At 49.0% G+C, this 16,598-nt stretch overlaps 1 protein-coding gene across 1 annotated transcript; it reads left to right on the forward strand.

The window, feature by feature from the left end:
• Positions 1-244: 244 nt before the first annotated feature.
• On the forward strand, positions 245-1,183 carry LOC102446085 (olfactory receptor 51G2-like). The gene has a single exon (XM_025179738.3). The coding sequence runs from the start codon at positions 245-247 to the stop codon at positions 1,181-1,183; it is 939 nt and encodes a 312-aa protein (XP_025035523.3).
• The last annotated feature ends 15,415 nt before the right edge of the window (positions 1,184-16,598 follow it).

Here is a 16,598-nt window from a genome sequence, read left to right on the forward strand (position 1 = left end):
CTTCAGAATATCTGGATGTAGCCACTGGATATGGGGTTAGATGGACTGCAGGTCTGATCCAGTCTGCCAGGGCCTGTCTTCCTATCTGTGGTGTAAATCGAAAACTATGTTTTTGCTGATTTTCCTTGGGTTTGTAGAGACCTGCGGTGAGGGCAGAAAGACGAGATGGCTCTGTCATTATGAATTAGTCTATTCTTGTTCCTTTCAGGAAGAAAAGCTCAAACTCTTCATCCTTGACCAGTGCATGATGCCAGCTATCAATGACACCAAATTCAACTCTGCAGTGTTTCTTCTCACCGGGATACCAGTGCAGGAAGACGTCCATCTCTGGGTCTCTATTGCTTTCTGCTTCATGTATGTTATTTCAATAGTGGGAAACTCAGTCATTCTGTTCATTATAAAAACAGACCCAAGCCTCCATGAGCCCATGTACCTTTTCCTTTCCATGTTGGCCCTCACAGACCTTGGCTTATCGATTGCCACTGTTCCAACTGTACTGGGCATATACTTATTTAACTCTAGGGACATCAGTTTCGGTGCCTGTTTTGCCCAGCTGTTTTTCATCCACTCACTTCAATGCATTGAATCCTCAGTGCTCTTGCTGATGGCCTTCGACCGCTTTGTCGCGATCCGTGATCCGCTGAGATACGCTTCCTTTTTAACTCTGCCGAGAATAGCCAAGATGGGGCTGATGTGTGCAGTGAGAGGAGTGGCTGTCATATTCCCACTCCCCTTTCTCCTGAACCGGTTCCATTACTGTCGAGCCAATGTCCTCTACCATTCCTACTGCATGCACCAGGAGGTCATGAAGTTAGCTTGTTCGGATATCACCATCAACAGCATCTATGGCTTGTTTACTACACTGTTAACAATGGGGCTGGACTCATTGTTCATCTTCCTCTCCTATATGATGATCCTCAAAACAGTGCTGAGCATCGCATCCCTCACAGAGAGCCTCCGGGCCCTGAACACCTGCATCTCCCACCTCTGCGCCGTCCTGCTCTTCTACTCACCAGAGATTGCCTTGTCTTTGATACACAGATTTGCAAAGGGCTCTTCCCCCCTGCTTCAAATTCTCCTGGGCTACGTCTCTCTGTTGGTCCCGCCCCTGATGAACCCCATTGTATACTGCGTGAAAAGCAAACACTTGCGTGCAAGGATCATCAGGCTGTTCGTCAAGTAACTGGTCCATTTATCAATCAGTTCCAGTGCTGGTGACATAACAGATGAAAGAGCTGGGGCACAGCCAGGGCCGCCAGTTCTGCTGGAGACCTTACATCTACAACGTACCATGAGCTACTGATCTTCCCTCAGAAGGGAGAGGTTCTGGTTGGGTCTAAGGCCTGAAGGAAAGGGAGAGGGGATGGTAGCACAGGCCAGAGTGGGAAGGTGATCAAGCCAGGCAGCAGCAGTTACAAAGTGTTTGTATTGGAGGAGAGCCAGGCAACTGGTGGGATAAACAGCTGTATCAGTGGTTGCTCTGACCTCAGAATTCTTCTCTGTACAGTCAATCCAGAGAAGGGATGTGGTTGTTGTTTCCCTGGACACCTGCGCTGTCCCCCTCCTCTCTCTGGTAAAACACTCCCAGGCCATGAAACAAGCCGCAGAGCTGTCATGCAGTCTTAGTCCTGGCCCTTCCTGAGCATTGTGGGTGCTCTGGGATCCATGGGACTGCCCCAGTCCTGGGCAGGGGCTATTCAAGAGGCCTGGTCACTCATCTTCCCCTTCGCCTTCAGCTATATGGCTGTGACTGAGTCATGTTAGAGGCATGGTTAATACAGCAGCCCTCGAATCAAGGTAGGCAGCCCCCACCCCTGAGTAGCCCTGCCACCTGGTGAAAGGTCAAATGGGCGCTAAAGGTCTTCAGGTTCAAAGTCTTATTCAGATGCGCGCAGCCAGGCCTATCCAGGCTGCTAGGCTCAGCACATGCTCACCCCCTACCCCACAAATAAATACACCACATGGTATCTCTCCATCAAGCAACAGGCACACCACAAACACACACCCTACAAAACAACCATCTTATTCCATAACATCTCCTCCTTCACCTAGAGAACGCCCTTGCAAAAGTCCCTCGTTAGCTGCTCCTGTTGCCTATCATTCTTTGTGTAGTTTGAGCAGGGATCAAACCTGCTTGTTTTAAGGAAGCGGGGGGGGGGGGGGGGGAGGAGGGGTGTGACTGTGTAGGTTGGGTCACAGGCATCCTAAAGGAAGAGACTGAGGTGTCCATCAGACCAGCCTGGAGCTAAGTGTTTAATTGTTCCCAACAAGCAGAATAGGACAATTGCTAGGGAGACAGGAAGGGACCTAGTTTAGAGGGTCAAGAGACCGTATACCCCGATTTTACTGTGACAACCCCGATTCTTCATGGACGCCTTCTATCCTTGTTCAGTGCCTATTGGCTTTCAGAGGAGCAACCTGTTCAAATTGCACCCAAAATAATTCTCTTCTCAAGACAATGATAGAATCATATCAAGTCCTCTCATGTAGTAGAATTTAAAGCCTGTGTATTATTTTTTTTAGAGATATACCTATCTCATAGACCTGGAAGAGACCTTGCAGGAGCAGCCCTAGATGAGCTGCTGGTGCCCTAGGCAAAACATGCAATCCGTACACCTGCCTCCAAACCCCTCAACAGCCATTTAACTTGGCACCCTAGGCAACTGGCTAGTTTGTGCTGCCACTGACTCTGAGGGTACGTCTACACTACAGTTAATTCGAACTAACTTAGTTCGAACTAAGCTAATTTGAACTAATGCATCTAGAACTAAAAACTAGTTTGCGTTTTGCTAATTCGAACTAGCAAGTCCACATTGAGTGGACCCTGAACAGGGCTTAAGGATGGCCAGAAGCAGTGCCGGCAGGGCATCAGAGGAGGACTTAGAGCGTGGAGATGCTGTCTCAGGCTAGCCGAGGGCTGCGCTTAAAGGGTCCCGACCCCCACCCCGGACAGACAGTTCTCAGGGGTGCCCCGCTTGCAAAGCAGTCCTGGCTTGGATTGCCCGGAGTACCCACACTGGGCACATCACAACACTCGGCCATCAGCCTGGCTGCACTTGCCGCAGGCTGCCATCTGGGGAGAGGGGACAATTGGGGGGCTGCAGGAGAGCTTCCACCCCCAGAAGCCCGCAGAGCCAGCCCAGTCCTCCCCATCGGGGGCTCGTACCCCATTCCTCCCTCACCTCCTTCCACTTACCCTTCCCTAGCCCCCCTTCTTATTGATGTACAAAATAAAGATAATGTTTCTTCCAACATTAACTCTGTCTTTATTGAACAAAACTGGGGGAGACTGGGAAAAGGAGGTGGGAGAGGGGAAGAGAAAGGCTGGGAGAGGGGAGGGCAACTAACATGATCAGGGGTTGGGAACAGGTCCCATATGAAGAGAGGCTACAGAGACTGGGACTGTTCAGCTTAGAAAAGAGGAGATGGAGCGGGGACAGGATAGAGGTCTCTAAAAGCAGGGGTTGGGTGGAGAGGGTGCATTCATAAAAGTTCTTCCTGAGTTCCCATCAAGAAGGACTAGAGGACACCAAAGGAAAGGAATGGGTAGCAGGCTTGAAACTAGTAAGAGAAAGTTGTTGTTGTTGACAAAGCAAATAGTTAACCTGTGGAACTCCTTGCTGCAGGAGGCTGTGAAGGCTACAACTAGAACAGAGTTTAAAGGGAAGTGAGATCAAGTCATGGAGGTTGGGTCCATGGAGTAGTCTTAGCCAGGGGGTAGGAGTGGTGTCCCTGCCCAAAGTTTGTGGAAGGCTGGAGAGGGATGGCACGAGACAAATGGCTTGGTCACTGTCTTTGGTCCATCCCCTCCAGGGTCCCTAGAGTTGGCCGCTGTCGGCAGACAGGCTACTGGGCTAGATGGACCTTTGGTCTGACCCAGGACGGCCATTGTAAGCTCAGGGCTCAGGGTCGGGGGTCTCAGTGGACCCCCTTGATTTTCATGCACACCTGCTCCTGGGTGGCCAGGCTGGCAGCTCTCCTGCCCTAGACGGCCACTTTCCTGTGCCTAGTGCGGAGATCATGGACGAGGTCCACGATGTCCGCACTAGCCCAGGAAGGTGCCCGCCTCTTGCGGTCCAGGGCAAGCTCCCGGGAGCCGCCAGCCTGGTCCCGGGAAAAGGGGGTGGGCTGGGGGACATCGGGTGGGTGGCTCTGTGCCGTGCCAGGTGCAGGGTCTGCTGGCTGGGTGCTGGCAGGCTTGCACCTGGCACGGATACCGTAGCCAACCCGTGCCCCTTTAAGGGCTCCGGGGCCGGGAGGGGGGCATAGAGTTTCCCTGGTGTTGGCCAGAGTGGCCACCAGGGAAAGCTGGGGAGGGCTAGCCTCCCAGTAGTTCGAATTAAGGGTCTACACACCCCTTAATTCGAACTAGTAAGTTCGAACTAGGCTTAATCCTCGTAAAATGAGGTTTTCCTAGTTCGAACTAAGCGCTCCGCTAGTTCGATTCAAATTCGAACTAGCGGAGCACTAGTGTAGCGGCTATGAATGTTAGTTCGAACTAACATCCGTTAGTTCGAACTAACATTGTAGTGTAGACATACCCTTAGAGATTATCAAGTCCAGTCCCCTGCCCTCATGGCAAGCCCAAATACCATCCCGAACAGATTTGTCCCAGATGGTTCCCTGAAGAATTGAACTCACAACCCTGGGTTTAGCAGACCAATGCCAAAAGTGCTGAGCTATCCCTCCCCCAGAAGGAGCTGTTAGCTCTAATTCAGAGGTTCTCAAACGGAGGGGGGGGGGCAGGCCACCCCCAGGGTGCAGAATTGAATCAGGTGTGGGGGTGAGATGCTTTAGAGGAAAAATCTTTCTTGTGCACATTTTATTTGCTGCGATGAATAACTAGCAAATCTGGCAGCCCTGCAGCTATGTGCGTTTCACTGTGGGTGGCGCTGCGCATTTGGAAGCACTTCTGTTAAGCTTGCCTGGCATTATACAAAGTCATTATACAAAGCTTGCCTGGCAATATACAAAGTCGCTTGCCTGGCATTATTCATAGCAAAGCTGGATCTGTTTGCTATGGGGCAGCGAGCCCATTTCATTGTGAGCAGGGATCACGGTTTGCTTTGCTCTTACTCCCAATTGATTGTTGGCTCATTACTAATAAACCCCCCAAAACTCAAGTGAAACAACCAAAAAAATCAACAAACCCTGATTCTGATTCAGTTTAAGCCTTATCCCTAAATATATATGCATTTGCGGGGTGAGGGAAAGAGGCCAAACATTCTTACAGGCATAAAGGAATGTGGGGGGAGATGATCAAAAAGTTTGAGAACTCCAGATAGTCGGACCTCCTCTATCGCACAGGCTGCAGAATTTCATCCAGTTACCCACAGCACTAAGCCCAGGGCCTTGTGTTTGACTAGCACATAACTTGTGGTCATGTAAAGTGTATTTTCCAGTTAGGCATCCGGTCTTGGTTTGGAATTATCAGGAGAATCCATTGCCTCCATTGGGAGTTTGTTGCCCTGTTTAAGCACCTTGCTTTTAAAAATGGGTGTGCCATTTCCAAATTTAATTGATCTGATTAATTTTCCAGCCATTACATCTTTTCTGCTAGATTAAATAGCCTGTTAGTAGCCGGTATTTTGTCCCTGAAAGTGCTTATACAGTGTCACCCAGTCAGCTCTCAATCTTCCCTACGTCTACACACTACGCACCTGTTTACACAGCCTAAGGTCAATTGGAAGTGCCAGGGGAGGAGAAAGACCTGAGTGTATTAGTCCCAGGATGACCATGAGCCACCAACATGATGGGGCTGGGAGCCAAGGAAGTGAGATCCTACAATGCATGAGACATGATGGAGAAGTATTGATATCTTTATAACAAGCACTGGTGAGACTTCTTCTGGAAAACTGTGTCAAATTCTGGTTCCTCGTATTCCAGAGAGAAGATTTCAGACTGGAACAGCTGCAGAGAAGGGCTCCACAGAAGGTCAGGGCAACGGAGAGTCTGGCTTTCGAGGAGACAGGAAAAGCTTGGCTGGTTTAGTCTAACACAGTCCAGGCCTGGTGGAGATCAGATTCCTTTATAAATACACTGTGGGGGGAAACAGCAGGGAGGGAGGTGAGGTCCTGAATCTAGAGCGCAATGGTGGCTCAAGAACAAATGGGGAGAAACTGGTCAGAACTAAGCAGAACTGGAAAGAGGGAAGTCTCTGACCATCTGAAGAGAGAGGTTCTAGAACAGCCACCTGACAGAAAGTGGGGAGCGGGGCAAAGCAACCACTAGTCTTCAGATGGATCTTGACAGCTGTCACTCTTGCATCAGGAGGAGACAGCAGCAACAGGGCCTGGTTCAATATCTTGGGGTTTCTTTTCATCCATTCAACAGGGAACTGGCTCAGGTCTCACACAGTATCCTGGGAAAATTAGACTCCACCTCCAACTCCTAAGCACAGAGTCAGAGGGTATTTCTAGACTACATGCCTCTGCCGACAGAGGCATGTAAAATAGGCTACTTGACATAGTCAGTGAAGCGGGGATTTAAATATCCCCGGCTTCATTCAAATAAAAATGGCCACCACGCTGTGCCAGCTCAGCTGATCGTCAGCACAGTGCGTGAGTCAAGATGTGGATCGGTGGACAAGGGAAGCCTTTGTCAGCCACTCCCTTATGCCTTGTGAAACAAGGTTTACAGGAGCGGTCGACAAAGACTTGCCTTGTCGAATGCGCCTCGTCTTGACTCGTGCGCTGTGCTGACGATTAGCTGAGCCAGCACAGAGCAGCAGTCATTTTTATTTTATTGAAGCTGGGGATATTTAAATCCCTGCTTCATTGACTATGTCGGGTAGCCTATTTTACATGCCTCTTTCGGCAGAAGCATGTAGTCTAGACGTACCCAGGATGTATGAAAAACTTTTAATGAAAGGAGAGAAGTCCCTGGATGTTAATTAGGAGAAATGCCACAAGCAGGACTCTTTCACAAAGCAATGAGGAGGACACCCACCCCAGAGTGTGGAGTCTTCTGAGTCCTGTTCTAGAGTTCTCCAACCAAAAGTTCCTTTACTGTATTACTGTGCCCCTCTCTGCTCCAACACCTCACCTCGCTCACAGGGATTTTCCTTGGTCAGTGAGGACCGAGGGTTGAGAGGTGCATCAGTAAGAGTTCCTCTCCCAGACAAGGAAGATGGAATTTTCCTTGCTCTGCCATCTGAGCCCTTGCTCTGATTGACCACGCCACCCGCCATAGTTTCTCTCTATTGGCTGCCCTTCCAACCACTCATTCCACTCCCCATAGCCAATTGCTCAGTACTGCCACTGGCTACGTATGGCCACTCTTGTGTGTTCTCTGAGGGTATGTCTACACTACCCCGCTAATTCGAACTAGCGGGGTAATGTAGGCATATCACAATTGCAAATGAAGCCCGGGATTTGAATTTCCCGGGCTTCATTTGCATAAGCGGGGTGCCGCCATTTTTAAATGCCCAGTGGTTCGAATCCCATGCCGCGCGGCTACACGCGGCACGAACTAGGTAGTTCGAACTAGGCTTCCTAGTTCGAACTACCGTTACTCCTCGTGGAATGAGGAGTAACGGTAGTTCGAACTAGAAAGTCTAGTTCGAGCTACCTAGTTCGTGCCGCGTGTAGCCGCGCGGCATGGGGTTCGAACCACTGGGCATTTAAAAGTGGCGGCGCCCCGCTTATGCAAATGAAGCCCGGGAAATTCAAATCCCGGGCTTCATTTGCAATTGCGGTATGCCTACATTACCCCGCTAGTTCGAATTAGTGGGGTAGTGTAGACATACCCTGAGTGATTGTTGGCTTTTAGTTATTTTCAGCTGGTAGCAGTCGGGGCAGAAACTCCGTCCAACCTCCAGGGATTTTGGCACCCATTTTAGCACTTCACATATCAAAAGATTCCTAATGAAGCCCATTTAGCTATTTGGACAGTGAGGAGGGACACGGTAAACCAGACTGGGGATCCTTAGGGGAAGTCCAGACCTCCTGGCTGGGCCACCTGACCCAAACTCCCTTATTCACACAGGGATCTAACATTAGAGCCCCTGGCTTAGCGAGTTCCTTTCAACTGAGGGTGACCCATTCATTTGCGACAGGTGAAGCACCGTTTTGCTCCCTTTCATTTAGACAATAAATGCAACCACACTGATGGGAACAGTTCACTACCCTGGCAGTCAGTACTACAGAGATTTGTAACCCAACACCAGACAAAGTTGATCAATATTGCAGCGTTCAAAAGAAGACTACGTGAATTCATAGAGGATGGGTCCAGCAATGGCGATTAGCCAGGATGGCCTCCCTAACCTCTGCTTGCCAGATGCTGGCAACGGGCAGTAAGTCATGATAACTTGTTTTGTTCACTCCCCCTGAGTCATCTGACATTGGCCACTGTTGGAAGACAGGATACTGGACTGGATAGACCCATGGTTCTTACTCCATGCAACATTGCTCAGACTGCTGGAAATCTGGGCAGAGCAGGTGTGTTCAGGTCAATAAAGTTTCTTCCTGAAATCTCTCATCCTCCCAGGCTCATGTACCAGACAATATGCCGAGGAAGCCGGCCAGCACAGGGGACTGGGCGCACTGACCTAGGAGGTCCCTTCCAGGCATGTTTCCCTGTGGGTTACATGAGCCCATTTTGCATCTCTCTGGCAGCTCCTGTGGAGTTTCTTGCCCACTATGACCCTGCTCTGGGCCTGGCCAATGGATTTGGATGGGCTCCTGTTTAGTGATGTCACAGGGGTGTAATTCCCGGAGTTTCTGGAAATCTCAGCCCGCTGATCTGCCGGCTGCCCTCTCCCAGCCACTAGCCCCAGAGCAGAAGGAGGGTTCAGGGTTAACGTGCTGACCTGGGACTCAGAAGAGCCAGCTCCAGTTTCAGACTCTTCCACAGGACTTCTCCAGTGACTTTGGGCACCTCAGTCCCTCTGTGCCTCAGCAGCATGTGTTGTGCAAGATAAAGGCATGTATCTAGGAACAAGGGACACAGGCCTTACCAGAGGTGGGACCCAAACCTGGGAAGCAGGGACTTTGAAAAAAACACAAGTGTCATAATCAACTGAATATGAACTCTTTGGGTGTGTCTACACATCAAAGTTATTTCGGAATAACGGCCGTTATTCTGAAATAACTATGTGAGCGTCTAGACAGCAATTCCATTATTTTGAAATAATTTTGAACTAACGGATGGCTTATTCCAACTTCCGTAAACTTCATTCTACGAAGAATAATGCCTATTCCAAAATAACTATTTCAAAATAAGGCGTGTGTAGATGTTCCACTGCTGCTATTTTGAAATAGCCCCTCACCTGGGCCATTCTAAGTTATTCCTCCTGGGGCTCTAAATTGAGATAGCACATCTATATTAGGGAAGCCTGCCTTGGATTAATTTTCAGACTTCCCTGCAGTGTAGATGTACTACTTTGAAATAAGCTATTTCAGAATAACTATTGTGGAATAGCTTATTCCGAAATTACTGTGCAGTATAGATGCACCCTTAGTGTGAGGCGACAGCCTAAAAAAGCAAATGAAATCTTGGATGTATAACCTGGGGAATGAATCTCAGTAGGAACAGAGAGATTTTATCTCCACATTTGGCACTGGTGGAAGCACTCTAGTTCAAGAAAGTCATTGATCATTTGGAAGGGGTCCGAGAAGAGACATGAGAATGATAAAAGGGTTAGAAAACCTGCCAGAGAATGATAGACAAAAGGAGCTCTATCAGCTTTGCTTCATGACCAGAAGACGAAGGGGTGACTTACCATAGTCTGTAAATACCTTTATGGGGGATGCACATTGAACAATGGACAGTTCAATCTCAAAGAGAAAGATTTAACACAATCTAATGGCTTGCAGGTGAATTTAGACACATCCAGAGTGGAACTAAGGTGTAATTTTTTTTAAAGGAAGGTACTTAACCACTGGGAACAATTAACCGAGGGCTGGGGTAAATTCTCCGCCCGTGAGCAGTGTAATATCAAGGCGGGATAAATTGCCCAGGGAGGTTGTGGAATCTCCATCTCTGGAGATATTTAAGAGTAGGTTAGATAGACATCTGTCAGGGATGGTCTAGACAGTATTTGGTCCTGCCGTGAGGGCAGGGGACTGGACTCGACCTCTTGAGGTCCCTTCCAGTCCCAGTATTCCATGATTCTATGATCTAACAGCTCTGCTGTCGGAGTTAGTGTGGGGCAGATTTCTAGCCTGTGCAATACGGGATGTGTGTGTGTGTGTGTGTGTGTGTGTGTGTGTGTGTGTGTGGAGGGGTCAAATTACGTGGTTACATTGGTGCCTTCTGGCCTTGGGATCTGCTCAGTGGGGTTAGTAGCACTGCCCTACTGCATGGGGAGTTGAACTTATAAATATGTGACAGATTCTGAGGTGCTCGGACGGAACACACTAGGACCAGAGCTAAGTGCCTTAGGGAGATGACACCTCTCTATGTCTCCTCAGGATGTTTTGGGGCCCTGTGTGGAGACCCCAAACTCTTTTGAACCCGCAGCCTGCCATTCGCACAGCACCCTTTGCTGGGAGACTGCTGGGCCCCTCCCTGCAGCTCGGCCGTAAGAGGAGGGGTCAGGAGGTGCTTTTGGAGAATGAAGGGTCTGGAGAGCATTGCCTAGGAGAAACTGGGAGGCTACCTGATTTCATGAGAGCTGACTTCCTCCCATGGCATGAGCTAGTGCTAGAGATAGACCTCCCAGTCTGCATGCACATTTCTGTCATCACCATGTTGGTGGGCAGCTGGATCTGGGGCAGGGGGTTGTGTGGTTGCTATAGAGAGCTAGCAGAAGACACCTGAAACTGAGCTTTGGTCTCACCTCTTTATATTCACAATGTGCAAGGCCTTGCTTGTCTGGCATGTTCATATCTCATGCCTGAGCTAGAGGAGACCCACTGGGCTGTGCCTCAACTCCTCAGCAACTCTGAGAGGCTGTCACTGTAATGTCCGGTTGTCTGTGGCGTAATCCCATTCCCTATAATTGGGGTCTCTGTAGGCCAGCGCTTAGAGAAACAGGATCAATGACACTGAGCCAGAAAAGTCCCCTAACTAAGTGTTTCATTTGTGGGTGCTCCACTTGAGATACAGCCAGCGGCGTGGAATTTTATTTCCTCTCTCCCCTAGAGCTCCAGTTTCTGGGCTCAAGACTCTGTGAGTGACCCTCAGATTTCAGTTTTCCTTAAAAGGTTTATTTTAAAAAGTGAGTGGCAGAAAAGCTTGAAAACCTGAAGCAGGTGGCCCCAAAGGCTCACTAACCAACATGAAAGGAAAAAAAGAAGAAACTCACATAAATACATTTTTTTAAATCTCATGAAACCAATGTAATGATTTTTGGGAATGTGACTCATCGTTTCTGAACGAGGCTTTATGACACTATATGCCTGCTTCAAAAGGTATGAAGAACAAGTAGCAAAACCAGGAGAGCATACCAAATGGGTGGGGCCGGAGGATGTTTGACTTGCTAAAGGAGAACACAAGGGATATGAAGCTGTTGCAGAGAAACAACCTGTGGAACTCCTTTCCAGAGGATGTGGTGAATACTAGGACTTTAACTGGGTTTGAAAAAGAGCTAGATAGATTCATGGAGGTTCGGTCCATCAAGTGAGGATGAGTAGGAATGGTGTCCCTAGCCTCTGTTTGTCTGGAGATGGATGACAGGAGAGGGATCATGTGATGATTACCTGTTGTGTTCCCTCCCTCTGGAACATCTAGTATTGGCCACAGTTGGCAGACAGGATACTGGGCTAGATGGACTACTTTGGTCTGACCCAGTATGGCTGTTCTTATGTTCTTATGATGTTAAATGGATTATTTGCATATGTTTCCACTACAGAGGATTTGAGGGAGATTTCATCACCTCAGTCATTTCTTTTAGGTGACAGACCAGAGGGACTGTGCCACATTGAGGTGCCAGGAGAGGAAGCTTTGGAACAAACAGATAAATGAATAGGTAATAGATCACCCGGACCACATGCTATTCACCTAAGTTTTCTGAAGAAGCTCAGATCATAATTGCAGAGTTGCTAACTGTGGGGTGTAACCCCATCATTGAAAACACCCTCTGTGTCAGATGATGAGCAAATAGCTCATATGATGCTGATGCTTAAAAAAAAAAGAAGACTCCAGATACAACCTTGGCAATTCAGACCTGTGTTCCAAACTCAGCACCAGGCAAGTTGGTTGTAAAGAAATGGAAGTAAAGAACAGTATTATCATAGATGGACACACTTTGCTGAGGAAGACTCAACACAGCTTTTCAAAGGGAAATCCTGACTCACCTATCTATTTGAATTTTTGAGGGGTTCAACAAATGTCATAATTTATTACTAGTGACTGAGGTCATCTAGTGTACTTGGACATTCAGAAGGCTGATGACATGGTTCCTTACCAAAGGCTCTTAAGAAAAGTAAGTGGTCATGGGACAAGAGAGAAGGTTCTCTCATGGATTTATAACTGGGTAAATGACAGGAAACAAAGGGTAGGAATAAATGGTCAGTTTTCAGAATGTAAAGAGGTAAATAGAAATGCCCCCCAGGCTTCAGTATTGGGACCAGCACTGTTGCACATATTCCTAAACGATCTGCAGAAAGAGGTAAACAGCAAGGTGGAAAAATTTGGAGATGAGACAAAATTACTCAACATACATAGGTCCAAACAGACTACACAGAGTTACAAAGGGATCTCACAAAAAAGGGTAACAGGACGACAAAATAACAAGTGAAATTTAATGTTGATAAGTACAAAGTAATGCACATGGGAGAAAATAATCCCAACTATACACACAACAGGATGGGATCTAATTTAGCTGTTAGCACCAAAACAGTGTTCTTGGTGTCATTGTGGGTAGTTCCCTGAAAAAACCTACTCAGTGTGCCCCAAAAGTTAAAGAAGCTAACAGAACATTGGAACCCATCAAGAAAGGGATAGAAATGTAAGCAGGGGCTGAACTGCTGCTTGCTGTCAGCCAGCTAAAAGGAGGGGTGGGTGTGCCCACTACAGGGCTGTGTCTACATTGGGCCACTTATTCCGGAAAATCAGCTGCTTTTCCGGAATAAGCTGCGAGCTCTCTACACTGGCCCTTGAATTTCCGGAAAAGCAACGATGCTCTACTGTACAAAATCAGCCGCTATTCCGGAAAAACTATTCTGCTCCCGCTCGGGCATAAGTCCTTATTCCGGAACACTGTTCTGGAAAAGGGCCAGTGTAGACAGCCCAGTAGTCTTTTCCGGAAAAAAGCCCCAATCACAAAAATGGCGATCGGGGCTCTTTTCTGGAAAAGCGCATCTACATTGGTCACAGACGCTTTTCCGGAAAAAGGGCTTTTCCGGAAAAGCAGCCTGCCAATGTAGACACTCCTTTTCAGAAATAACTGAAAACGGAATAGTATTCCGTTTTAAGCATTTCCGGAAATTCATGCCAGTGTAGACACAGCCCAGTTGTTTAGCTCTACAAGGTAATTAACTGTTAACTGTTGACATGTAAATACCGCTCAGGAGAGAATCCAAGGTGTGGCTATGTAAATCCCATTCAGCCAGGGCTGATGGAGGGTCAGTGTTGGAATGGAATGTGGAGAATTGTATATAATTTGGGACTGTTGTGGGGGTCACTAATCATGCTACCCCTAAATGTGGGAACTGTAAAACATGCCACCAGTGCTTGCAGGAGAGACACCATCATGGTAAGAGGTCTCGGAAGAACAAGCCTCCCCCTTCCAGAGTTGAGTGGACAAAGCTGGGGGAAAGGGTTAAAGGACTTGAGTCAGCCTGCTTCACACCTACCAGGTGTGAGCTATAAGACTGGCCCAGCCTGCACCTTTCCCCCTTTGTTTTAAGGACAGACCTAAAGCAGACTCCCTGAGGAGTCTTTTTGTTTGCTAGTCCAGTGAAAGCTGGATTCATTTGAGAGCTGAAATCACTGGTTTGGCTGAGAGCCAGACCTACTGCAGCCAGTAAAGTGGTGGCGACCAGTGGCCTGGCATGGAGCGGCGGCAGGTGAAGAGCAGCCATCCGTGGCGTGGAGTGGCAGCAGGCGAGGAGGGGCGACCAGCGGCGTGGCGTGGAGCGGCTGCAGGTGAGAAGCGGCGACAGGTGCCCAGCGGAGCGTCCAGAGGTGTGGAACAAGACAGCTGGTGAAGCGTGGTGGAGTTTTGTATAAGGTGCCCCCTATCTATCCCCCCACCCCCATTTCTACCCAGGTTGGGAGGTGAAACCCTGCGGGTGAACTTTGGGACTCTTGGTGGCACAGAAACTTGTGGGGACAGAGACTTTTGGGGAGTTGGTGGACTTCGGGCAAATCTTGGCTGGGGTGGGGGCTTGGCTCATGTTTGGGTTATGAACTCTGTTTGTGGTGTTTTCCCCAAGCTAATGCCATATAAATTCTCTCTCTCTTTCATTAAATGTTCTTTTCCTACACTCAGACTATGTGCTTGCGAGTGGGGAAGCATTGCCTCTCAAAGGCGCCCAGGGGTGCGTGAATTTCCCAGATCACTGGGTGGGGGCTCGAGCTGGTTCTTTGTAAGATTGACCCCAAGATATTGAACCCAGCCCTGGTTACTGCCAGGCCTACCCGGCAGAAGGGTTACAGATACTAACACAGAGATACTCATACGGCTGTTATATAAATCCACGGTACAGCCAAACCTTGAATACTGTGTGCAGTTCTGGATGTCCAACACATAATTGTATATTGGAATTGGAAAAAACACAGAGCAAGGCAACAAAAATGACTCAGGGAATGCAACCACTCCCATGTGAGATGAGATTAAAAGACTAGGACTGTTCAGGATGAAAAAGAGATGGCTAAGGGTGTGTCTACACTGCACCGGTATTTCGAGATAACTAGCGTTATTAACTACTGTCTACACAGCCATTCCGTTATTTTGAAATTATTTCAAAATAACGGACGGCTTATTCCGAAATCTGTAAACCTCATTCATGAGGAATAACGCCTATTCTTAAATAGCCATGTCGAAATAAGACGTGTGTCGACAGTCCACTGCTGCTCTTTCAAAATAACCCCTCCCCCAGGGCCATTCTAAATGATTCCTCCCCAGTGCCTCCTAAATTGAGATAGCACGTCTACATGAGGGAAACCTGCCTCAGACTAATTTTGAGGCTTCCTTTGCAATGCAGAAGTGCTATTCTGGAATAAGCCTGCAGTATTGATGCACCCTAAGCGGGAATATTCAGGCACACTGACAGGGCGGGGAACAAAGAGGGCAACTTCCCCAGGGCCTAGCAATACAAAAGGACCCAGAGCTTCTGGCCTCTGTTATTGCTACTGCAGCAGCGATGACGGCTGGAACCCCTGGCCCTTTAAACTGCTGCTAGAGCCCCACACGGAGTACTCCGGGCAGCATGCAGGGCTGCCTAGGAAAGGCACGCTGCTCTCTGGGTGGGACTTAGAGCTTCCTAGCCCCGGCCCTGCCCCTTCCACCTGAGGCTCCGCCCCTTCCAGGGATGTGGAACAGTCCCCGCCCCCTTACCCAAGGATCCAGCCAGGCTGTTGGCCCCACTGGGAATAGTTAGAGGTCTATAAATTTAGGGTGATGTGGAGAAAGAGAACAAGGAAGTGTTATTTACCCCTCCTCAAGAACCACAATAGAAAGTAGAAGCCAGGACCCAGGGATCCCCAAAAGTTAGGCACAGATCTCAGTGATCCACTGGTCGCTCGACCTAGCCCCCCACAATCCCTGGGTGTCCACAGCTGCTCTAGGACTTTCTCCGGCTGCTTGCTAGCCCAGGGCCTGTCACAGTGGCCTGCAGGTTCTGCTGATGAGAGGTTGTGCAGGATGGAGGGGGCTGCACAGAGATGGAGGCTGGTTAGAGTCACTGATGGGCCTGATCCAACCAGTCAGAGACTGGTTGGGAGATTTCAACTGTTGCATACCCAGAGTTCAGCCACAGACTCCATCAGAACCAATCCCATTTTCAGGACGAGGGAGAGGCCAATGAAAAGCCTCCAGTTTCTCTTGGGGATCCAGGCAGCTGCAGCTGGACAGCCTCCTGGCAACAGAGCGGTCAGAGAAAAATGAATCGTTTTCTATCAAAACTGACCTCAGGTTTCCAGCCCAGCTCTAGCTCAACCCATGCTCAATCCCTCTTGCTACAGGACCACACTCCTCAGTAGCAACATTTGTCCCACGTCAGCCTCCCACGCAGAGCAGAGAATCCCCTGCGAGTGGCCATATTTCCCCAAAAAAGGAAACAGGAGACAATGAGGGGACTGGAGCACATGACCTATAAGGAGAGGCTGAGGGATTTGGGTTTGTTCACTCTGCAGAAGGGAAGAGTGAGGGAGGGATTTGAAAGCAGCCTTCAACTTCCTGAAGGGAGGTTCCCAAGAGGATGGAGAGACCCCTAGCCAAGGTTGGCACCTGTCACTGGAGCTTGACCGGGGTGCTTCAACTCCCAGGAAACTATAACCTTTGGCTGGAATGCTGAACCCCCCCCCCCCACACACACACACACACACACTGTGCCTCACCCCTGTATGGGGACAGGTATCTCCTCCAGCCTCCCCTGAGCACTCCTCCACTCCCCAGGCCAGTTGTTTAGCATCATTGAGCATCCCCCATGATTTGGCTTCCTGGAGTTGGACATGACGGGGTTAAAGCTGGTGCACACGAAGCCAAGCAG

This window comes from Pelodiscus sinensis, chromosome 1 (assembly GCF_052426305.1).
Source record: "Pelodiscus sinensis isolate ZL-2025 chromosome 1, ASM5242630v1, whole genome shotgun sequence".
Lineage (NCBI taxonomy): Eukaryota > Metazoa > Chordata > Testudines > Trionychidae > Pelodiscus > Pelodiscus sinensis.